General features: G+C 38.8%; 3 protein-coding genes across 3 annotated transcripts; all 3 read right to left on the reverse strand.

Moving 5' to 3' along the window:
* Positions 1–431: 431 nt before the first annotated feature.
* On the reverse strand, positions 432–7,002 carry srgn (serglycin). Its single transcript, XM_074666815.1, has 4 exons — positions 6,842–7,002; positions 4,829–4,970; positions 1,292–1,536; positions 432–1,200 (listed from the first exon to the last, which is right to left on the reverse strand). Exons 1-4 carry the CDS (start codon positions 6,894–6,896, stop codon positions 1,097–1,099), a joined length of 546 nt encoding a protein of 181 aa, XP_074522916.1. The 5' UTR covers positions 6,897–7,002; the 3' UTR covers positions 432–1,096.
* A 6,819-nt stretch (positions 7,003–13,821) lies between these two features.
* Positions 13,822–19,601, reverse strand: kifbp (kinesin family binding protein). The gene is made up of 13 exons (XM_074665577.1): positions 19,111–19,601; positions 18,548–18,646; positions 18,022–18,101; positions 17,805–17,863; positions 17,408–17,532; positions 17,004–17,097; positions 16,748–16,860; positions 16,315–16,464; positions 16,054–16,128; positions 15,353–15,515; positions 15,036–15,210; positions 14,756–14,941; positions 13,822–14,512 (listed from the first exon to the last, which is right to left on the reverse strand). Exons 1-13 carry the CDS (start codon positions 19,564–19,566, stop codon positions 14,374–14,376), a joined length of 1,914 nt encoding a protein of 637 aa, XP_074521678.1. The 5' UTR covers positions 19,567–19,601; the 3' UTR covers positions 13,822–14,373.
* A 1,302-nt stretch (positions 19,602–20,903) lies between these two features.
* mpc1 (mitochondrial pyruvate carrier 1) lies at positions 20,904–24,493 on the reverse strand. The gene is made up of 5 exons (XM_074667301.1): positions 24,294–24,493; positions 23,115–23,118; positions 22,861–22,957; positions 22,349–22,481; positions 20,904–21,870 (listed from the first exon to the last, which is right to left on the reverse strand). The coding sequence occupies exons 1-5, from the start codon at positions 24,362–24,364 to the stop codon at positions 21,846–21,848; spliced, it is 330 nt and encodes a 109-aa protein (XP_074523402.1). The 5' UTR covers positions 24,365–24,493; the 3' UTR covers positions 20,904–21,845.
* Between the last annotated feature and the right edge of the window lie 226 nt (positions 24,494–24,719).

The following is a 24,719-nucleotide window of genomic DNA, read 5'->3' on the forward strand; positions in this document are numbered from 1 at the left end:
TAGACAGCATGTTGTGACATTGCCCGTCAGAGTCTTTTATTGTTTACTTAAGTCATGTTTTTGCCTCTTTGCTGATCAGTGCATACTGTAGGCAAAAGAACACAGTTCCACAAAGATCCCAAATTAGTGACTTGTGACACTTCTCTGGCCTGTTAGCTTATTCTACCTTTTTTTTGTGCACTGCAGGTTGAAGTAATTGGCAGGTTAAAAATGTATCTTGGGTTCTTGCTCTTCTCTTCTTTTCCAGCACCACCTAAATACACACCACTTCCACACATCCACTGTGAGTGTAAAAAGGAGTGCATGGCAACAAAGTTAAAGGAGAGATTAAACTCATTACACCGATTTTCATTCAAAGTTGGGCTTCACAACTGACTACAAAAACAAACATGAAATGACAGCATATATTAAAAAGATGACAACAAAAAAAGTCTTATAAATTCTTTATTAATGGGAGTATTTCAAATGCAGATTAGAAATGCAGCACATGTTGAAATGCATAACTGTGCAGAATACATAAAACTTTCAGCTCACAGTGGTTTAGATTGCATGACTCCAGTCCTGAGGGATTTGGGTTTGCAAAAAATCTCTTGATCAACATTTCAGACCTGAAGCTCCTTAAAACAGTTGCACAACCCCACTTGGTAAGTGTAAAGTGTCAACATTTGTGGGTAAAATTACAATAAACATAATAACATGTTTTTTGTCTTTTGTGTGCCATCAAGAAAAATGCTTTTTTAATTTAAAAAATGTGAATTTAAACCACAGCTGCACAGAGTGAGCAAGGTAAAAACATACATCTAATCTTATTGCACTGGTATAATGATAAAGCATGTTTTACATTTAAAGCATAGTCCAACTGTCCCGTCTAGACTACACAAAGTCTCTATATTTCTCTTTGATTCTTTGATTCAGACATGGTCTTTTGATGCAAAAATATTTATTTCCATCAGCGTTTAAAAAAATATATGTATTTGTACACATCTGGCCAATGTCAAGTTTTAGGCTCTTATATACTGTTTGAATAGAGAAGGTGGAAATTTAACAGATGCTAGCCATGTGCATGTGTGTGTCTGAAAGGAGATGGATGGAAGGCCTACAGCTGCAGCAGGTGGTCTTCTTTCAGCTCCTGCTCTTCTGGTTTTTCCCCACCAGCCAAAAACCTGCTCGGGAACAACCGCCTCATGCCCCTCGATTCCCCTGCAAAGGGAAAAAAACAGCTTAGAGATCATAGAGCAAGAAATATAAGCATTTGGTCATATAAAGAAAAATCTTTGTCTTTCAAAATTACCTTTCTGAAGCTCAAAGAATTTCTCTGTTGTGGAAGCACCAGATCCCGTCTCAAAGGCCTTGTCTGCCATGAACGACTCTCCAGCTGCAGAGCCCTCATAACCTCCAGAGCCGTCCTCTTGGAAATAAATCACAGGTGACTCTCCCTCTTCACCCAGCAGAGGTGTTTCCTCCTCCTCCTCCTCCTCCAACTCCTCTTCCTCCCCCTCTCTGTCTGGTTTCTCATCCTCCACAGGCTCTGCCTCTCTGGAAACACAAGGAGAGACAGATTTTCAAACACGCTGATGGAGTTCGGTGAGTTCAGAAAACGTAATCACCATGAATCATCAATCATATTTCATGTAACCTCATGTTTAACATTTTTGCTGAAAAGCAAACAGAAGGGACACAGCTTCTTACCCTGGATGTCAGAATAATCATTCCTGTCATGTTCAGGACATTTGGAGTGAATAAAATAACCATACTTATTAAAAACACATTTACTGAATGCTGTTTAAGCATATTGATACCTTCAGTCCACATAACACATGAGAAATTTCATCGAAGAAGATCATTAAAATTGAGACTCATATTATGATAATTTTACCCATCTCTTTCCAGATCAAGACAAAAAAATAATTGAAAGCACTTGAGAATTAATTGAAAAAAAAACATAAATCTGAATATTAAGTCCACAAATGTTCAACATGTTTTAGTTTCTGGTTAAAAACAGTGATTCCACACAATAATAAGTGGAGCAATTAGTGATGAAACTATTTCTCAAGAACAACCTGTTTGCACAAATTATATCTAGCAACAACAAAAACAACACATTTTTGGAGTTGGTTTTGAAAGTTTTTCCCACATGTGTTGTTAAAGTCTGAGCTGCTCTTTGCCAAACCGTGCGTGTTTTCTCCTTCACAACGATCAGGACCATGATGAGAAGTTGGGAAACAGCAGCTTGTAAATACCTGCATCAGGTAGGTGGATGATGTCAGGAGCTTAAAGGTCTGTACACTGGTGCTCCCACTGACTCTGCCTGACTATGGCTTTTCTACAGACTGAGTGGGTGTAAGCAGACGACAATATTTAATGTCTGGTCTACATTTAATCTCATCTTAAAGTCTGCAACACAGAATCTTATCAAACTAAATGATATCTCTTGATCCAAGCCTATAACAGTGATGAAGTGCTTCAACAGCTCTGTTCCACCCTGCTTCTGTCGATGCTTTAAAAGTAAAACCAAGCTTGAGGCAATCATGATGTAGACAGAGCATTGACATTAAATCTGCTAACTGGGAGCATCTTGCTCAACTTTCCTTCAGGTGTTTTAAAAACACATTAATAAAAATTGAGAATGTAGCTTTCAAGTTGAATTACTGGGTTATTAATGCTTTAATGTGCGATGTACTATGTTACAAACACAAGAATCACACTAATGTGGCTCTACGCAGAGACTAAACAATAGACCAGAAGCAGCAGCCCACCAGGCGTCACAGCTCACTTCCTCTCCACACTTCCCTCCGGCTTCCTGTTGAGGACGAGCTGCTCAAATGAGAGCTGAAGCTTAGGCCCTGGTGTTTTTTGAGATAACTGAGGTGATGTTAGGGGCCAGATAAGACGCGGTCTAATAATAATCCCACTTTACACAGCGTTCCACTTTCTCCAAACAACTTTTCCTCTTCCTATTTTCTTGTTTTTCCCCCTTATGAACCGTGACCCTTGTGTTTTTAAATACCTGGTGTTCTTGAGTCATCTGCCTTTTCTAGATTATCATTATGAAGCATAACATGTATTTTAATACTTCAGTGTGTTTCATAAGTTTTCTGAGAGTTCACACTGTTATTTAAGCACTCGAACACAAAAATTCAATTTCAACACCGTAGAAGGATTGCAGCAAGATAAAATTTGATTTGTGGTGTTCTTTTTTGCTTGTTTCCTTTTCTTGATATGAGGTAATCAACTGATGGGATTTATGTCTACAAGAGGAACTCTGAAAAAGAGGAAACTGAGGGCGAAGACGTAGACTGTGATACAGACTTTCTCGGCAGTCCCACATATTTAAACAAAAATACTTTTTAAAAGTACCATATGTGCCAACACTCACACACGCACACACACACACACTTCTCTTAACGGGCTCATTACTTCCAGACAGTCGCTGTTGCGCAATTACACTAAATGAAACCATCCACACAGTCTCCATCAAGACTAAAAGTACAGTTACTCTAAGTGAGGAAGAGGTACACGGGTTAAACGTTTACATCAAACTGTGAAAAAGATGGTGAGGGCTCAACGAGAAACTGATGAGCTTTTCACACCAGTGGTCAAAGAGGGTGTGATGTGTTCATGTTCTGGCGAAAACCCACGGTTAACTTCCTGTTTTATTAACAATAATACACATAAGCTGTTGATTATCTTATGACTGTTGTTCAAGAGCTGATAGTTTTAATATCTGGCACATGAATGTGAATATCTTCTGTTCAAACAGTTGTGTCATATTAGTTACGGCCTTTATCTTTTGTGGATATATAATAATAAAACTGAAGGATACATGTAAATGTTCTGGTAAATTAAAAAGCCAAGATACAGGAAGTTAGCATGCCACCACAAAGCACTCACCATAAACACTGACATATCTAGACAACATGTGCAAAAAGTTTGAAACTGTGATGGATTTTAAAATAAAATTAAGTTTCTGTTTTGCTTTTGCTCATAAGAGATTTTTTATAAAATGGAATTAAAGTTCAAATAATTAAGATTAGGTGTTTGTGTTTCTAATTTTTCACTCCAGCCTTTATTTAAAGCTCTTGTGATGAGTTGTGTGACCTCCTTGGTGGTTTTGTCTTTTAAATGGGTAAATTGTGTTTTCTGTTCAAAAATCTCTCTTCAGGACACAAACACACACTTTTTAATTTTGCTGTGTAAAATGTGCTTCAAGGCTGTTTCTGTAACTTGGTGTTAATCACCTCATCTGACACCAACCCTGTGGCCTCAGGCATAAAAAATGTCGCTGATGATTTCAGAATCCTACTCTGTGTCATAACCAGCTCATAACACTCTTCAAAGGAGCTTTAACAAATGTAATAAATGAGTAGTTACTGCTTTAAATGTGTACCGCTCTGTTTCTGTGCTGTGCTCCAGCTTGACAGAGAGGAGTTTATGTTTTTCCTCTGACCTCTCTGCTCTGCTCTCTGCTCTTTCTCTCACGGGATCTGCCTTTCTTTATCCCTCCACGTTGTCTTCTATTTTGGCTTTTCTTGGCCTCCAACCTCACACTTATACACTCAGGCTCACGCAGACACACACAGACGGAGGTAGCGTTGCAGCAGTTGTGTTAACCAAGGTAACAGATCCAATGCAGCATCAGCGTTTCTATATTTACAGTCTGCATTTATCTGACAGAAGCATGCTGTTATCACAGACACAGTTGTTTTGTTTTGATGAACTTTCTGCTGCTCTGAACTCATTCTGAGGGATATGGGTGAGAAACAGCCATCAAATCCTGCCTCACACACACCAACACATAAACACACACGCTCACATTATGCACACTTACAGGTACTCTGCAGTTGAAGCGGGCAGTTTGGCAGGTAGCTCTGGACTCCATGTCATTTCTGGACTTTGTTGAGTCACACAGTTTGCCTGGTCGCCTTCTGGGTTACATCTCACAAACTTATACACAGCTGTCCTTGGAGCTCCTGTTGATAAACACAATCCATTGATGTTTCTCTCAGTTTACATGCAACATCTTTCAGGCAGCATCTAGTTTCTCATCTGAATCAGTTAATTATTAAAATTAGGGTTTACTGGTTTTATGTGTTTGAAGGTTCAGTAACATGAATTGACAGCAGGCTGAAAAACTTCTGTTATCTCAAATTTCGCAACAGACAAGGAAGTAACAGCTTCACATCTCAACAAGATGATCACACAGTTTATCTGATGCTGGAGGCACGACATCACACCAACATCTCGAGGGAAAGCTTCTGGTTGTTTTAGTGCAACAAGTTCAAGATAAAATGAGCAGTTTTCTGTGAAACAAATTTCACAGAATTCATCTGATCAGGACATCTTGAACGCATCTTGGTTAATTGACACTGTTTTAAATTCATGAATGCTGAAACTGACCCTGTGGTTTGACAAACCTTTCTGTTTTGTCCACTCTTCTTTAAACTATTTGAACAATCAGGCATCAGAGAAAATGTGATTAATTTTTTGTTTATTTTTTAAACATAATGGCGTCATCACTCAGCAGTTAGCATGAGATTTGTGCATGAGCGTAAAACCACAGTCAAAGTAATCTACCACCATCTTACAACACACGATGAACGTCTGACTGTTGTATTAGTCTCAGTCAAGTTGTTGAGTAGCTCATCATCACTAACACTTCTTTAAGACGTACGTGCTAATACACTGGAAGGGAGTGTTCCTCTAAACCCTGTTGTACTGATATGAACTGATGATGATCTGATGATCAGTGCTGATGTAAACTGCCTTAGTAACTCTAGTTAAGATATGGGACGATATTTTTCTGATTCATGTCAATACCCACAGAGGCTTTAAAAAACCTGGTGAGGAGGACAAAAATGAACTTTTTAAAAAAAATCTCTTTTAATTAATATTATTTATTTGTTTACAACTTAAAGATCTGACTACCTCATTTACCTGCAGTCATTATGTCTTTTGTTTTCCTTTGTCTTTGTCTCGCTCATTAATGACTCAAAGTTATGCTGCTGTTGATGGACTGAGAGCTGCTGTCATGATGAGATGACCTGAATTCATTAAGTCATTACAGTTACAGGCATAAATAAATAAATAAGTAAGTAAGTAAATAAATAAATAAATAAATAAATAAATAAATAAATAAATAAATAAATAAAAATATGGAAAAGGAGGTTCCCAGAAGATTTGATGTGTTTCTTAAGCCATAATTATGACAAAACTCATTATCAATCCACATAAATTAGAAATAAACATTTTAAACACAATGAAGAATGATAATCTAGTCCTTCTTCTGTATTTAATACAAACTGGAAAAACCCCACAGTGACCCCTATTTGTGTGGTCTTGAAAGTCCCTACCTCCTCAGAAAAAACCCTAATACGAACACTGTGTTCAACAAGTCTCATCGAAACGGAACTCGGAAACCGAAACGCCTTTTCTCTTTCCGAACTTGACCAGGTGTAACTCCCACGTTTCCCCATGAACCTCGAAGTGCTTGCGTCCTTTTAATATCATTATAAGAAACCGAGTAGTTTAGGTTAAAGTTTTGTGTTTTGCCCAGAAATAAAGGTAGGAAAGTTTGACTGAAACAAATGAGTCACACTTACTGTAAAAAAAGACAACAACACATTATGCTGGTACAGGGAGGCAGTGTTATTATCACTCTGCTTGTCAATCAAACAGCCTGATTACCCACTGTTGACTCACTCACAGCTGTATTATAGTGATATCACTACAGCTGTCATAATGTAAATTGTGTTTTCTGTTATACATCAACAACCTGTTTTAAAAAGTCTGTATAAAGTTTACTACGGAGAAAAAAATCACCAGCAACAAAAAGTCGTCTTACCCTTTCCGTTATGTAAGGCGAGGCAGGAGATAGCGACAAACAGCAGCAGTTTCATCCTCAGCTTTGACTTTTTTTTTTTTAACCTTAAGCCCTCAAAATGAAGTTTCTCCTGTCCAAAGTGAAGCGTCTCGGCGTGCTGAAGAGTGTGCGTAAACTGACGCAGACAGCAAAACTCCTTCTGCTCGAGCTCAGCCCTCCGCCTGCGTCATGGTTTCCTGAAGTCTTCTCGTTGAGGAAGAAAGTAGCTGAACATCCTCAGTGGAAACTTTTTCATTAGCTGCCCGAAATATCAGATATCACCTCGTCGGAGTTTGCGTAACGGCGCACTCTAAGCAGAGGAAATTCCTGAAGATATCAGCCAATCTGAGTCTCTGGTAATAAAGCCGCTGAGGGGAAGCTCCAGTTTGTCCTAATTGGCTGTTTGCTCGTTATATCTGAGATAACATGAGTCCGGGAGAATCTGCTTTTCACAGGGTTTCAGCTCAGTCTGTGACATGGTCCATCCCCTCTGCTCTGTTCTTCAGTTCATTTCTTCCAGCTTCATTAAGCTACTGAGAGAGAAAGGCGACACATGAACAACATCAACATCCAAGCAGTGACACAAAGAAAATGACCAAGGGATAACAGCGTGTTGTGGGAGGCTGTGTACTCTTTGGTACCTGCCACTGGAAACAATGCAGGTCACAAACCCTCCAAAGGTTAACCTATTTTCAACCTTAACCCCACGGCTTCATCACCCTGAGAGACCTCTTGTAACGAGCCAATAAATTGTGCAAATGTTTGTGTGTGTGGGGGTTTGTATTGGTGTGATGTATCGTGCTTTGGTGCATGCTTTTGTTCCCAGGTATGATTGCATTACTCAACATGTCCTGTAGGTGTTGGCCTGTGCGCCTTCAAAGTTTTGCTCTTCATGAAAGAAACACTATGCTTCTCTTTAATACTGTGTATTTGTTACCTTTAAGAAATACTGCAAAACATGATAAATTACTTATTTGATTTGGTATGATGAGCTTTGAAAAACCATATAATATGGATGGTTTGTCAACTGATAAGGGCCGTTGTCCAATGACTCACTTCTTTAAGACGTGTTGCTGCCTATACTGATGCATTTATCTAGATAATAACCAAAGACCTCTATCATGTTGGAGTGTGTGTGTGTCTCCATGATGTAACACTGTACCAGTAAACACAAGTCCAGACATTTGAAGTGTTGACACCTGGTATGTCCCTGAGCCTGAGGCAGATGAAGTGTATTTATCAGAGTAACTCTAATGACGATGACTCAGGTGTGACTCAGAAAGCTCCAGTGCTGTCTGGAGCTAAGAGGGAGACAAGTAAGGGAAGGATGCACAAGTATAACTTCTGATGAAAACATGTAAAACCATGTTCATGCCTATTTTTCCACATTATTTTTCCACATTATTTTTCCAATGTCACAAGTGGCATCACAAAATTAACATCAAACAATACCCTAGGAGGTCAAACCATAGTCATGTTGTGTGTGAGCCGCGAGGAAAAACTCAAGATAACTTTTCAGACCATTCAATAACTTTGAGCTGGCATTCCCTCTTGGATGTCCATGTCATAAATAACTGTTATTATATCTCCTGCTGGGAGTCTTTTCTGCGAAAAACATATGGAAGGCACTCTCATAGATGCTCTTTCAGTGTAGAAAGATCTCCTTGATCCTCCTCCAGGGGATAAAATGTTTAAAAGTGTCTTGTGAATGCCAATCCATCAGATTTGTATCTGTTAACTTGTCACTCTGGATAGCAGGGCTTTGAAAAAAATAAAATAACAACATCAGCTTCTGCTATATACTGCCCATGTTGCACATACCAACCCACTCTTGTAATTGAAAGGTGAGCATTGGGTCTGTTGGGTTGCCATATGACTACAGAGTGCTAAAAAACATAAAACTGATAGACTCACAAAAACTTCAAAGTGCAGCTCGAGACAAATCTTTATCACAACTTCCTGTGAGCTGGTCTTTCATGTCGTAGTACACCACTAGTGGACAAGGAACTAAGAACCATTGACAGATAACGACACATACGCTTTGTAATATGCATCCCTCAACAACAGGCCTCCTCCGGTCATCACTGAAAAGTATCACTCATTTAAAGGCTTGATATAAGCAGAATTTCTCTCTTTTTCAAAAAATATTTTTGTTGACTTTCCTTAGTCAACAAAGTATATCAAAAAAGATCAGTAAATGTACAATTCCGTAAGAGGTAGTACAAAATCCAAAAAAAAAAAAAAATAGGCAAATACATCTTAAGAATTGATAAAGCACCAAAAGCACAACCCCACACAACATATCCCACTCACCCCACACTCACAATGGTCACTCACTATCTTACAAACATAGGAAATTAGAGATAGAAAAGTAAAAAGTAAACAAATATTGAAGAGTTAGACAAACCAGAAGCAAACATGATAAATGACAAGGCGAAAAAAAAAAAAAATTAAAAAAAAATAAAAATAATAACTCAAAACAAATATAAGTCAATAAACACATAAAAAGTGACAGAAACACAGGAAGTATCTCAGGAACTAGCGTTATCGCTTTCAGGTGTTAGATCAAGGTTATTCACATAGCTTAAAAAAGGCTTCCAAGTTTCATTAAAAGTTACCAGTGACACTTTAAGAGAATTTCTCATCTTCTCCAGTTTGAGGCAACCTAAGATTAGATAAGATAAGGGTTAGAAAGGGTAAGATCTCCTGTACCCATTTGTTATGTGTTGGAGGAGAGGCATGTTTCCCCTCAAGGAGGATAGCATGAAGTGCTGAAAAGGCAACAGCACGACTAACTGTTGAGGGAATGAGAATTTCTCTTTTAATCTATAGTGCCACTCTATCAAAATATCAAAGCATTTTGTCTGAAATATGCTGGAAACTTTTGTTAGAAGCCATAGTAAGATCTCACATCACACCTTGGTTTTCCTGCATCCCTTGATATTAATCAAAGAGGACAACTTCTTCTCTTCAGCTCCTCTTCATGATACACAAGACAACAAACCAACAAGGTACAAAACTACTTTTAAAGTACGGTATTAAATAAAGCAACCAGAAATTTAAGAGTCTTAGAAAATGAACAAAGACTCTGTCTCTATGTGTGTGTGTGTGTGTGTGTGTGTGTGTGTGTGTGTGTGTGTGTGTGTGTGTGTGTGTGTGTGTGTGTGTGTATGTGAGTGTGTGTTGCTGTCAGCAGCACTCTGTCAAATATTTGTCGAGTTCTTGTAGCACAGAGACAGAGGTGGCCCTGTGGGATGAATGCCTCTCCCTGACCACAGTTTTCTTCCTCTCCCCTCCATCTCCTCACTCTTCCTCTTTTACTGTGTCTCTATGCTCATTTCTCTTTCCCCAGTAACACAACCAGAGAAGAAGACGCAGCGTTTATTTCAGCTGACACATTGATACGATTCTGCAGGAAGTGGTAACATAAGTTGCCATCATTTATCTTCAGGAAATGACACACCAGCCAGCCCAGTCCCGCCTCAAAACACACACATGTATGGTAAGTGACATCTCTATGTGACACATATTTCCACTTGCACACAAAAATGCACACACAGCACGTCTTCAGTCAACTCATCTCTCTCCTATGACACTCAGGAGTGAAGCAATGCTACAATGACCGTACCACTACAAATATATGATGATGTATTGTGTCTTTTACTCATGCACAGTGTGTGAGTGTGTAAGTGTGTGAGAGTGTTTGCCTGCAGCAGCCCTTGGGATAACATCACTATAAAAAAGTCAGCTTTTATAGTCAGCTTGGTTTCCATCCCCACCCTGTCACATGATGTGGAATTCAAGACCATTGTCTGGGTTTGTGGCAGCAGAGGCAGCACCAGTTTCACACTTTCACTCGCAGAAACACCACAAACACACTCTGATTGTTTACATGTGTTCACAGGATCGTTTTATCAAACTGCATAGTTGTGCATAAAATGTGTGAAACATAAGTCTTAGCTCGATAAGGAGTGCAGTCATTATAGGGAAGTGAAGCTGCGACTGATAAAATATGAGCTGAAGTCATCATTTTATTTTTTCAGAAAGTGATGCATGTAGGACGAGATGTTGGGAAACTATGTGTCACAGTTTGTGGTTTATCAAAATTACGTAAAAGCAGCACACTATGTACTCTGGGCCTTTTGATATACTTTATAAAATGTAAAATCTATACTATATGTACGGCATACATGTGTTGTACAATTTCTTCTACCTGAGAATTATTATCACATCATCTTTAAAAGACACTTTAACAAGAGAATTGATAAAAGAATAGTCATTTTTTCCTCTCTTTATTTCAGGTCTTTCTTCATTACTTGTTTAGCTAATGGTTGGTTAGCTAGCTAGCTACAGAACAACCCCATTTCAAAAAAGTTGGGATGTTGTGCAAAATGTAAATAAAAATAGCATGCATTTTTTTGTAAATTGTATATAATTTCATGAAAAAATATTAGTCCATTTTAAAATGGTAGCAGTAACACCTCTCAAAAGTTAGGACAGGGTCATGTCTACCACTGTGCAGCAACTAGAGCCCGACCGGTGCCTATACCAATACTAGGGGCAAAAAAAAAAGCCGATATCCAACATATCAGCTGATATCCGATATATCGACTGATATCCAATATATCGGCTGATATATATAAGAAAAAATCATTGATATACACAGGATATACACTGTATATAATCACAAATCATTATAATACCCATATGATTCAAGACAGAGACAGAACGCTATTAAATTAAAACAAGGAACTTTAATTATAAAACTGTCAACATAAGAACTGTAGTGTAAACCAATGATAAATAAGAACAAGCTGTAAACACAATAATAAATGATGAAGTCAAACTGCAAACACTTTAAATAAATAAGTCAAACTTTAAACACAGTATGTAGAAAAAAAAGTCAAAATGTAAAGAAACAATGAGCAACTTACATGACGTTAAAACGCTGTATTATAGTCTTACATTAGATAATGGTGGACATGTGAATTAACGGTACCTTTTATCTCTGTTTATCTCACAAAAAAACAACTAACACGATGTTAAAATGTCATTCTATAGTCTTACATTAGATAATGGTGGATGGAGGGGGCGGGCACTCGGGCAGCGTGCAGCTCAACACACAGACACACAGGAACAGGAGCGACAGAATCTCTACAGAGCAAAAAATTTCAAAATCTGCTACAAATTTGGCCGATGTTGATTAATTGGTGACAGGCATAATCGGCCCAATTAATCGGTCGGGCTCTAGCAGCAACCCCTCTTCCTTTAGCAACAGTCTGTGAATGTCTGAGGGGACCAGTTGTTGGAGTTTTGGTTGAGGAATGTTGCCCCATTTGTCTGATGTAAGATTCTAGCCGCCTAACAGTTCTGGGTCTCTTCTTTGCCATATTTTCTGTTTTATGACGCACCAAATGTTTTCAGCTGGTAAAAGATCTTGATGGCAGACCAGCCAGTCCAGCTCCCAAACTCCTCTACTACAGAACCATCACTACTACTGGAATTAAGGCATCAGATTCTTTACTGATTTCTCCATCCAAAGTTCTGGGGAGTACCTCAGTGCACTCTTGCTAAATGATCTTCATGGATCTAATCCTGAAAGGGAGGGTTTGCCAGGAAACCCTAAAAGCAAATTATTTCTGGTGTCTTATGCAGAGCAGGTATTTCAATGCACGTTTTGACAAGCATTAGAAAGGTTAACAGAGCTCAAATCATACTGGATTTGCAGGTTTTGATGCTTTGAAATTGTAGCAGAGTTCATAACCAACAACATTCAGGGCACAGTAGGGGATTTGAAACAGATTTCTTTGTCAGGGGCAGCACGGTGGTGCAGTGTTTGGTGCTGATGCTTCAAAGCAAGAAGATCGATAGCTTGATTTCCTCCCTGAGCTCCCGGTGCCTTTCTATGTTGAGTTTGCATGTTCTCCCCCAGAACTCACCTTCCTCCCACACTCCAAAGACATGATGTCAGGTAGACTGGTGGCTCTAAATTGCTCATGAGTGTGTGTGTGTGTGTGTGTGTGTGTGTGTGTGTGTGTGTGTGTGTGTGTGTGTGTGTGTGTGTGTGTGTGTGTGTGTGTGTGTGTGTGTGTGTGTGTGTGTGTGTGTGAATGGATGTTTGTCCCTACAAGTAATCCCTGTGATAGGCTGGCAGCCTGAACAAGGTGTACCCTGCCTCTCGACCAATGACTGCTGATGAAAGGGAAGCGTAGTAAAGATAATGTATAGATTCCTTTATGACAGTGAGGGTTTGCAATGATTGTGCTTTGGAGTATTGTGTACTGAACATTAATAAAAACAATATCAGTCGCTGAGGTAGGTTCAGTTAGAAGGCAAACTGGCAAATTGTACCGAAGCATTTGCATTGGCAATGTCTCTCTGTTTCAAGTTCTTACAGATTCACAGAAAATGAGGTGAAACATTTGATTTTGTGTCGCCTGTTTTCACCTCATATTCATCCACGAGCAAGACACTTTGTCCTGCAGTAACCATCTTCTTCATGCAATGACCTCAAAAAAGGAAGCAATATGGGATTAGGCAAAGTTACATGGTATCAGGATTAATGGGAACCTGGTAATGAATCACTCGAACATCTGACATCTGTTGCAAAAACTTCCTCTTACAAAATCATGCAACAGGAGCTGAGAATGATGTGAAAAACACCACGATTTAACCATTTTTAATAACTTGCATGAGAGGCCACAGAGCTTTAAAACTCTGTCCATCTGTTTATATGTTGTTATGTTGTCTGTATGTTATATATGTTGGCTAGCTGCTAGCTGTGACAAAAGCTCTGTATATCTATCTATCTATCTATCTATCTATCTATCTATCTATCTATCTATCTATCTATCTATCTATATATATATACATGGAGTTTTTTTTTTGCTTTTGCTCAATGTTGAACTGCATGTCTGAAAAAATCACCCATTGTTACTTTATGTGTTTAATGTTCTTAGTTTATTATTATAAGATACAGTATCTACAACACATGAACAGGATCATATTGTGGTTTTTCAGGGACAAAAGAGAAGACAGATTCACCAGGGAGAAGCCAGCATCATGCAGAATAGGTTGACTCATAAACCAGCATCACTGTGATCACTTCAACTTCGAACAAAGGCCAGAAGTTTTCCTGACAGTTCATATATTTGCATTTGGATCAGCTCCACTCTCTGAACCTCAGGCAGCCTATTGTTACTGTCACAGTAACAACTGGTTAAAAAAGGCTTTAAATGTTTTATTCTTCACCATTGGACATAAAACTTTACCTTGCTTTAAAAAATGAAGCCACATAAAACAAATAAATGTGATCAACAATAGAAAAAATGAATCTCATGGACTTTTTCTTTAAGTTAGCAGAGCTTTTTTATGCGTGCTGAATGAAGAGACTATTTTTACACAAAAGGGAGCGCATATATGTACAGTTGCATTAAATGCATTAAATGACGTCTGTCTAGCTCATGTGGTTGGACAACTACTGTTAGGCAGTCAGTGAACAGTCTTCTTCATCTTCAGTTGTTTGAAGCCATCCTTGCTTTGAGGCGGTTGATCTTCAGAGGAAGCAGGCCGACCATCTCTGTACTCAGCTCCAGCTCTGTTGTCACAGCAGCAGCTGCCTCTGGGTGGGCCTCACAGTACTGCACCACGTATCTACACAACAAGAGGAGGATGAAGGTGACAGTCAGCATGTTACCTACTGCTATGTGTTAAAATTAACCCATCCGCACATACACATAAATAAGCAAAATGAATTTCAACAGTGAATATAGTTAAACCATTGTGGTACCTTAACAGCCCACCAGGGGGAAGCAGTTCACCCTCAAAGTCTCTAAAGGCCTACTCCTCATCTTTCACTCTGAGATGTTTAATTAAAATCACAACAATTCATCTTACTTATAATTTTCCAGAGACTTGTTGAGGTTTTCCAGCTGAATAGTCGGCACAGAGCTGATCAGCCGGCTGTAGAGTCGGGCCACTCTGAAACGAGCCACCAGAGCCGGTCTGAGCACCTCCTCCTCCAGGTGCTCTGGGACCTTCCCCTCTGGAGAGCGCAGAGAGTCCAAGAACATTTGGAAGTATCTACAGAGGAGAATAGAGGGTATGGTTTAAATAAGACAAAACAAATGCAGATGCAGAACAATGAAAAGAAGCTGAGACACAAGTAAACAATTACTTAGCAGAGGCGGAGCAGAGATGGTTGAATTTCTTAATAGTGTGATTATCAAGGGACTGTGTATCTGCTTGTCTGTTTGCCAGAGTGAGTTTGAGGTCCATCATTTCATTGTAGATCTCAGCCAACTCAAACATGAGCTGTCTGCGGATCATTAGGTAATACTGGCTGTTCAGATCTGAGGACAAACAGAATCAGGAGAGATTAAACAGATGTTTTTTGCTTGAGTTTCAAGGTTCGGTCTTTTTTTATTATTATTATGCTCTCTTTCCGTAGAGACAAACAAAAAACAAAAGGAATTTTCAAAGTGAGCACATTACCATTGCATATTGGCTCCAGCATGTCCACCCGCCGTTTGTGCATTTTACAGCGTCGCTCTAGATCCTCTTCAAAGAAAGCTAGAGCCCTGAAAAGAGCGCTGTGATCCTGCAAGATCTCGATGTGGTCTGTCACATAGCCGTCCATCTCAAAGTAGTCCTTGGCCTGCAAGAGTGAACCAGAGAAATGTAGCATCAGTTCACCGTGTTTGGCAGCTGAAATGACTGACTACTACTGTCTAGCCTGAGGGTGAGAGAAGATGTGGAAAGCCAAGCTGGAGGATCAACTATTTAAAAGCTTGAAGTAACATTGAGAAAATATAAGAAAGGAATTGTGAATCACATTGCCTCTGTTGAAGATGCCTGACAATGTCTACACCTGTGGCTATATGCCATTGAAGTGCTGTTTAAAGTCAAAGACAGAGAAGGCTCTGCTGGGAGAAATGATGTGTTTCATTACATTCTTCATTCATGCATATGACTTTTTGAGATTTGATTTCAGGGTTGAAAATCTGATTGCCCAATTCACAAAATTATGAGGGAAAAGAAACGCCCTCAGTCAAATGTCACTCTGTAAATTCACATCCTAATAAACATTTGCTTTTGGTCCATTTGGTCCTGTGCAATTACATATTCTGACTATTCTCAGTCTCAGGGTGTCTCAGCGAACATTTTCTCTTTGTGAGAGAGAGTCTTCTGCATACCTGTGTGACATAATTCTGTCCCACCAGAAACACAGCTCGAGCTTCAGTGAAGTCCAGAGGGAACAAACAGCTCACCTGGGACACACAAAGCAGTTAAACTGAATAAAAATGACTTAGGTTCAGAAGTTTTAGCAATAAAGAAATAATGTCTGCTGTGGTGCAGATATAATATTGTGAACATTGCTGATTAGTAGCAATACCAAATGATTTAATATCTATAACAAGAAGCACAAACATTAGTGTGAAACTTGGTAAAGAGACCTTTTCTTCCAGGCTAGCAATAGAGTCAAATGTGTCTTCAGAGCCAAAGAGCAGAGCACTCTTCCTCTCTTTCTCTTCCTCCTCCTCCTCACGTCGTCTAGCTCTTTTCAGCTCTTCCTGACGATCAGTGTCCAGCTCCCCGATGTTATCCTGGGAAAAAACAAACAAGTGAATAAAAACTCATAAGACACCTCTGTTAAGCTGTTTAGATTAGTCCTTGTACACACACAAGGGGAAGTAGTAGTTTCACTAGTATTGATCGACCATATTTATTTCTGACTGTTTCTATTTAGGCATCATTTTGATTCATATTGGTGTGAAGATTCATCTCTTGAGTTTTTTCAGACAAAGTCAAGTTTCTTTCGGGTTATGCTCTTATTTTTGTGCGCATATTTGACAAACACCCACAGCTACCCATACACCCATGAAGTACCTCAAGTAGTTTCTTAGAGTCTTGAAGGAGGTTAAGACTGTATTTGATCCAACATCTTGCAATCTCTGCCCTCTTCTGTCTAAGCTGTTCCCTGCGGTCCCTCTCGGTCTCACCTGTGTCAGGGAGAAGTATTAAAATAAGAAGAAAGATGATTTCTTTTATGGGAGGAAGTATGAAGTGTTTTGTGTCATGGGTGTGTTTTTCTTTTCTTTGTGAGCTTTCCTACTTTGAAATATATATTAGAATGACTACTTACTCTCCTGTGCTGCAGCTTCAGAGGGAACCTCTCCTGCCAAGCCTGATATAACAGTAGCTGCTGCAAGGCAATGTCTGCCCTCCATGTATCGGCCCTAACAGAAAAGAACACATTCAACACATATAACATATCACTCATTACTTTAAATATTCTGACAGAAGCTGAACTGACTTGGCTAATGATGACTGATGACCCAGAGGAGATTATCTCATTATTTCACCCAAACTTCTTGGTGTATATACATTTCAATGTGAAGTAAAATTTGTAATTTGTTTAAATCTTAATCCAAAAAAAACATTCAAGCTTCATGAAAAGAGTGGAAACAGTAGAAAATAGATCAAAGTGTTTCAAATGATAACAAGTAAACTTGTTTCAGCAAATGTTTAAATCAAAAGCTGCCTTACCTTAGTGATGTAGTACTGTGATAGTGTAGCAGCGTTCAGAGCCCACTCCATCGGGCTGAACTGATTCAACTTTAACTGTCTCTGCAGAGTGCTGTGGCAATACGTGGCAGCTCGCTCAGTTTCACCTAAAAGACAAAAACTCTAGTTTTGTTCAACATATATAAAACAGAGATCTGTTATTCAAGAAAAGATGCTACAGTCTGATGACGCAGCATTTTAAAATATTTTATTAATGCCCCAAAATTAACCCCTTAAGGATCAGATCAGTGAATGTGTATGGATCAAACTGAATTTTTCATTCTTGATGTCTTTTTTTGACAAACATATTTGAAAATACCTGAAGTGTGTAATAACTGCAACTTTTCTACTTAACTTAAGGACAAGAGACCACACTCACCTAAGTTTTTATAGACTTGAGCAAGGTAGTACATGGTGTGAGTGTAGGCCAACTCAAACCTGAGAAAAGAGTGTTTTTAAAGATTAAAATAGAAAACATATCAATTGGAAAGGCAGAGCAGAAAGAGAAAAATCAACAATTAGTTAAAACTTTTTGTCTCTATTGTGTAAACTTTGCATGAAGTAGTGTGATTATAAAGTTAATGTACAAAAGTTACCTCTTGGTTCTTTCTTGATGTGTCAGCAGCTTCTCCTCAGTAGTAAAGTACTCTGACATATCAGTAGGAGGACTCCCATCCTAACAAAACAAAGAAAAACAACAAAAACAGCTGTTTGAGGAGACAGTTTGACCAGTCATTTTTTATCTGCAGCAAATAAGACAAATTTAGACAGCCCTGCAAATTACTGCTTTATCAATAGAACACATTTAACTTTGAACTAAAATTACTACAAAGCCTTGCTCTGTCCTGGCTCCTGGCTGTGGGTAAATTTCAGACATGTGACCTGTTAATGCTGGGACAAATTGCGCACAGTTAAATGATTGTCCTGTGAAGGTAGCTTGCTAAGAGAAAGAAGTGTGGATGTAAGCTACATAGACATTACTCTGGGAGGTAAATAAGATCTAGGTGTGTACATCCAGTATTGGCTTCTTTAATGGCACTGGTGGTTTTCTTCTGCTACAGTCTCACTGTTTCCACGCAGTATTGACTTGATGGTCACAAGCCACAAAGACTAAAACCTTACCTCCTTCGTGTACCGTTTATAAACAGATTCAGCCGTTTCAAGGAATCCCTGAGCCATCTCTGTCTCATCTCGGCCAGCCCAAAGGATGCCCAACTGGTTCTGATGACACAGAGAAACAGTGATCAGAATCATCTATTAGAGCTGTCTTCTCATGATTCAATATGAAAACGGTTGACGGTTGTATGTCAAGTTGTATAACAAGCAATAGTCTGCACAAACTGCTTTCACAGGGTCCAAACATGGTTTCTGAGTGTCCTGGGGAGGGGTTCTTGATGATGTCATTCAAAAGTTTATATAACTATATTATTGTCCATTCAATAAAAAACTAGATCGTGCAAACTTCATTAAACCTTTTCTATCTTTAAATCTGAATTTGTCAAAGCAGTGATATGTGGTCCATTGTGTCATTATAGTTTCAATGACAAGTCATTTTTTTGTGATGTCACATATCCACACCAATACATGAGTGACTTATAGCAGCTTAAGGCTCATTCAAATCATACATATTATTAGTAATAGAAGAATATGCATTATCAAAGACTGCAGGTTGACCGTTTATTTACCCTGACATGGATAAACAACGACACATTCTCGGACGACACCCTGCATCTCTCCAGCAGTTTCATGCAGTTCATCAGATGCTCCTGCCCGGCTGACAGCTCCTCTGTATCGACATGGTTGACGCCCAAATAATACTCCACAGCGCCCAGTTTAGCGGCCCGCAGCCCTGCAGCCGAGTCTCCGCTGAAGCCATGGCTGAACTCCTCTCCCCCCTGCCCGCTCTCAGGCACATCCACCGGCCGCTGCTCGCTGCTCTCTCCGCCACTGTCCTCCTCACCCTCACCGGCCTCGAAATTCTTCAACGAGCAGTATATCTCTCTTAAAAGCTCCCTTGCTTTGTACTTTGAGCGATAAGGGTCATTTTCTGGGTCATTTCGAGATTCCACATCGGTGAGGTTTTGGGCGTTGGTGAATTTGTCGCAGATAGCTCTCCACTCATGACTGTTGATGGACGCCATGTTGGGCTTTTCTTCCTCGTTGTTGTGCTGCCGCTTTATGATTTGCACAGCGTTGCTGCCATCCTCTGGTCAATAGTAGGGCAAGGATTAAGGCCACCAAAAAAACGTCCAATTTTTCTTACTTTTTTTCTGAGCAAAAAGTAAGAATTCTGACTTTTCTCAGGAAAAAAAAATAGTAATTTTTTTTGGAGAAATATATTTCTTCTGTAGGTCCTCTTCTGTAGGTCAAATACATCTCCTTTAACGTAAAATATTTATCAATAAAGTTTCGCAATATTGTTACATGTTGATGAGGGATTTGCATCCTTCATGAGAATTTTGAGTTTTACTGGTAACTACTATTTTGTACCCTCTCGTGCTCACATATCCCGGGAAATACACCAACTTTCTTCTAACATTGTTTTACCAAAGCCCTATGCATTCACATAAAATAGGCTAAAAGAAAATATTAAGAAATTAACATAATATGAACATAACATAATATAATAATAATTTTGACTGTTTTGTTTGTTTTGTGTTACATTGTTTTCCAATTGAACAGCAAAACCTTTTTTTTTTTGTTGGTGCTTACTTTTGTTCTTGGACTGTGAACTGAGCCATATACTTTAATCATTATTTTAAATAGAAAATGTCTTCTTGGCAGGGTCATATTAATACAAATTATTTAACCATGACTATTTTACACTTAATTATCAGAACAGTTCTTTTTACCATTATAGCTCCTGTGATGTGCTGTCTGGGGAACAAAGCAATACCTCTTATATTAATCAGCATTTTGTTCTGTACAAAGAATATCACCCTGCTTGCATTAACAGCCAAGTGTATCACTCACTGAGTATTTAATGTGGAAAAAGGAAAAACAGGCTGTTTCTTTTCAGAGCTGTAAGTGGTCAGGCATCCCTAACAGTGGTCACAGGCACTACCAATTACTCAATGAAAACTTTAAGCCTTAATGTTGATGATTGATTGACTTCAATCTGTTTTATAATCAGTCAAAAATGTATCAAAGGGACTTTGACATGGACCGTAGTTTGAAAGATAACATACTTTGACCTTCCTAAGGATATGCGCACTTAATAAATAAAATGCTGAACATCACCGCCTTGGCTGGTCAGTATCAACATTAATTTCAGTTAAACAATTATCAATACTTCCGTTGTTGTAGGCATGCAATAAATCGTCTCAGCTCCGTCCAGTGCAGCCACACAAAGTAGTTCAGTTTAAGGCCTACAGCTGTAACACTGTGCTGCCTGAATGTAAACACCAAAGTCTAAACAAAAACCACAGAGCAACAAGGCTGAATTTCATGTCAGTCTCTACAAAGAAAATCACCTGGCTTAAATTTTATTATTTTATTGTTTATTTGTAGTTGGTCACAACCAATTTATTTGAACAAACCCAAAAATCAAATCTTTAATCAGGGAAATAAATTAATGTGAATGACACATGACAACAACACAGTACATGTTTGGTCAGCACTGACAGAAGCAGCATGTCTTCTCAGTCATAGAGGATTAAAATATGAACAGTCTCATCCTGATTATACAGTTTTACAGTGTGCGTAGTTTCTCAGAATCAAAGGACAAATATTCTGGGTTGATTTACAATTTTGATGAATAGTCCTTTTCCACTGGGCAGTTACAAAAAAACCCTGTGAAATCAGATCCTCATATACACCCTGTTTACACTGTACTGCATAATATGTTGTAGAAACAAACGCTTAGCTCCCTTTGTGTCTTCTGAAGTTATGCAAAGGTTAATGAATGAAGGTCAGGTATTAGTGACATCTGCCAAAATGGGAAATATTTACACCAGCTGGCTCCAGGCTGAGTTCGGTATGAAGTATGTTAAACATTTCTGACAAAGTATAGCCAATAATGCGATGATTTATGAAAATTAATGGTTTTATTCTTTTTTTTTCAGAGTTAACAAAAGCCAAAGGATCCAGTGTGTGAAGTATCTACCTGTCAGGCTGATTTGCTGAGTGAACATTCGCTACCGATACATTTTTGTCTGTCACGTTAAAAATGTCAAAAATCTTAAAAGAAATCACAGTAGTTGACCTTTCTTGTTGGAGGAAAGTATCCCTGTGCATGTTCTGTCCATGTGGTAAAGTGACTTCATCTGTTCATAATGTAATAGTTCATGGTAACAAAGGGTTAAAATGATGTAAGTGCCATTTTTTTTTTTTTTTTTTTACATGTTTAGTCGTGAGTGATAATGTCCAGGTTTCGGTGGTTGTTGAGGCAGCATGGTGCTGAACTGCAGCATGCGTCACACTAAGATTTCACCTTTTTCTCCATGCTGCAAAAAGACAGAAAAAGTAAAAAAAGAAAACTGTTAGAGCTCACCATGACTTTGTAATATTCCATTCATTCATTTTAGCAAATATCAGCTGTTTTTAAACCAAATATATACTTTGTGTGGCTTCGAGTATTTCAGATGAGTCATTTCTGAAATGATAAACTGTTTCAGCTGTTGATAAAAGTAGATCACACTAGAAGTTTTTGCTCATGATAAAATCAAACCTTTCAAGGGTAAAGAGGGTAAAGCTAAATAAAAAACACTGTCTTTTCTTGCTCCCATTCTCCTTGTAATAATAGCCTTGCAGAGAGGCTTAAACTCAATCATGATGAAAAATACCATGGTATAAGTAATGTGATTAAAAGCTGTAGGCCTTGATCCTAAGCCACCATGTGTTGTGAAGATATTCTAAAGTGTTCAGTATTTTTCTGATGGTTTCCAAAGCCAAAATGAAAATTGAGATTAAAGCATTGCTTACTTGTATTTGATTAGGCGACTTCCTTGAACCAGCTGTGCTGACTCGTTGGTCAAATGGCACGCAAACAGAAGCCAGTTGCGTGGCTGCACTTTGTAGGCAAACCTCATGAAGAGCAGTGAATAGCAGGACAGAGCTGAGCGGAAAGAGAACACACACAGGTCAACAAAAGCTTCTGATGGCAGTGTCTACTTTAAAACCACTGGACTGCTTCACGCTTCTTCTCATATTTAAATAGATTAAGTATATAAACCCGAAGATAAAAATACATTGTAATCCCATCTAGAGCTGCATGGAACAGATTAAACATTCGGAAAACACCCTAAAGTCAGTTTTTTCTGAGCCTTTACATGGTGCAGATATAACAAGAAAATTCCTTGCTCTCGAAACTCATTTCTCATATCTTCAAAGTGAACCTTGAGACACTAGTCAAAACTTCAACTCATATCGTAATTTTTTACAAGGAAAGTGTGTGTGTGTGTGTGTCTATTTTTCTTCAGCACAGTGTGTCTTACCAAAGGTCATCCTGCCACTGATAATCTCAGGGCTCTTTTTCATATCTGTGATGGCGGCTATGGGAAGGCCCCAGTTTGCAACAGGACCCCAGAAATGCTGCATAGATACAAACAAAAGTGACAAATTATAGTTTGGATCACAGACTTTAACTTAAGGTCAACAGATATTTCAGCTGGCAGTCACAACTGTGACACAAAGACACAGATAACCAGATAAAAGATATGTGGATGGACAAAAAGTAAAGAAAACTTACCGTGCTTTTCAATGTTTGTTTGTTTGTTTTTCAGGGCCACATAGAAGAGAAGAGAGAACAAATACTGGTAAATAACACTGACGTAAGCTTGGACACATGAGATTTACAGCCACTGAGAACAGGCCACCGTGCAGCTTCAGGCAACTCACACATCATGTCAGAACAAGTGAAAATGTAAAATCCCCAGGCACGCACACAGTCAAATCATCAGCTTTCCGTTACCTGTTTCTCACATGAAAATGGTGACATTTTAGTGTACGGATTAAAAAATATCACTGCTCGTGTCATCTTGCAAACACACTGCTTTTAAGCAGAGCTGATAATGCTCTACATGCACAGTTTCAATGTCTTTTTTGACTTCGCATTGAGTTATGGATGGAGTTTTTTGGAGAAGTAAGCACACAGGCTTAATGTGTCACAAATGTAAACAAAAGGGGCTACTTGCGTCACAGCATTATTACTTGGCCTTTCCTCTAAATTACTGGTCTGCTACCTGTCTAACAGTAAGTTAAAGTACTACACAGTAAAGCTGCAAGTAGTCTTGAAAGCATATAGTCAAGAACTGAGTTAAGCTAAAAATCCAACTGGGTCACAAATTATTTGACAGAAAGCTCCAAATATACACAATAAATGTACCTCATCACTTATATCAGAGAACAAGGTCTGTATTCACAGCGTATAGAGCGAAAAGAAAATGTGTTCCTCCTTGGAAGATTTGAATACTGTCACAAGTTCAGAGTAAAACCATACATTTATTATCATGCAACACTCCGAGTCTCACACATATGACGACCAACTTTTATATCGAGCGAATTGTTTTCATGGTGCTCTGTCAAACTGTCTCATGTGAAAATAAACAAGACATGGTTTTACAGAATAGATTAGTCTTTCTTTGGTTTAATATTTTACCTTCTTCTTAAACTGGATGAACAGGTTAACGGAGCGCTACTACGTAGAGCACATTCGTCCTTGAAAACTAACAAACAACAATGACTACCACCAATAAAAAAGCGAGTATAGTGCATATTGTTAGAAATGCACGTATAAAACCCATTAAAAGGTGCACGGTTGTGCTCGGTTTCATGAGCGCTAACGCTGCCCAGCCGTAACCTTAAGTCAACACAACTAGCTTCTTTAGCATAGATGCTAGTTGAGAGATATGCGCCTTACTTTATTTACCTCATCAAGTAGTCTCTGAACTCTTTGCTCTTCAGATGGTCAATAGCTTTCCGGGCGATCGCTCCTGCCATTTTTAGAGCTTCTCTGGTGTCTGTTATGGAGAAGAAGAGCTCTCTGTGTGCGCTGAAGGACGACTGACACTCTGCTCAGAGGACGACTGGTCAAATCTCCAACCATAACACCGGCGCTTTACCACACTGTCGTAAAAACAGCGCACAGACAGCCGTCTGCACTCTGCACAGACAATTGATAATAGTCTGGACAAACTTGAACGAGGGATAAGATAAAGAGATAAAACGAGGAAATAAGTTTGACCCCTATCAAAAGCATTAACTCGAGAACAGTGTCGGAGCTAGACTTTAATTCTTGGGGTGGCCAAAGGGTGGCCATTGCTATTTCATCTTTCATATCTTATTTCATTTCGAG

This window comes from Halichoeres trimaculatus, unplaced genomic scaffold (assembly GCF_033239565.1).
Source record: "Halichoeres trimaculatus isolate MK-OKI-2021-1 unplaced genomic scaffold, fHalTri1.1 fHalTri1_scaffold_3, whole genome shotgun sequence".
NCBI lineage: Eukaryota > Metazoa > Chordata > Actinopteri > Labriformes > Labridae > Halichoeres > Halichoeres trimaculatus.

What these genes read in the sequence shown, in the direction of transcription:
- srgn (XM_074666815.1), bottom strand. Translation starts at nt 6,896, where the DNA reads ATGAAACTGCTGCTGTTTGTCGCTATCTCCTGCCTCGCCTTACATAAC. An exon ending in CGCCTTACATAACGGAAAGG is followed by an intron (nt 4,971 to 6,841) that starts GTAAGACGACTT and finishes GTTTATCAACAG; the next exon opens with GAGCTCCAAGGACAGCTGTG. An exon ending in ATTCTTTGAGCTTCAGAAAG is followed by an intron (nt 1,201 to 1,291) that starts GTAATTTTGAAA and finishes TTCCCTTTGCAG; the next exon opens with GGGAATCGAGGGGCATGAGG.
- kifbp (XM_074665577.1), bottom strand. Translation starts at nt 19,566, where the DNA reads ATGGCGTCCATCAACAGTCATGAGTGGAGAGCTATCTGCGACAAATTC. An exon ending in GACAGAATTATGTCACACAG is followed by an intron (nt 15,516 to 16,053) that starts GTATGCAGAAGA and finishes TCACTCTTGCAG; the next exon opens with GCCAAGGACTACTTTGAGAT. An exon ending in GCTGGAGCCAATATGCAATG is followed by an intron (nt 15,211 to 15,352) that starts GTAATGTGCTCA and finishes GTTTGTCCTCAG; the next exon opens with ATCTGAACAGCCAGTATTAC.
- mpc1 (XM_074667301.1), bottom strand. Translation starts at nt 24,364, where the DNA reads ATGGCAGGAGCGATCGCCCGGAAAGCTATTGACCATCTGAAGAGCAAA. An exon ending in CAGTGGCAGGATGACCTTTG is followed by an intron (nt 22,482 to 22,860) that starts GTAAGACACACT and finishes CTTTCCGCTCAG; the next exon opens with CTCTGTCCTGCTATTCACTG. An exon ending in AGTCGCCTAATCAAATACAA is followed by an intron (nt 21,871 to 22,348) that starts GTAAGCAATGCT and finishes GTCTTTTTGCAG; the next exon opens with CATGGAGAAAAAGGTGAAAT.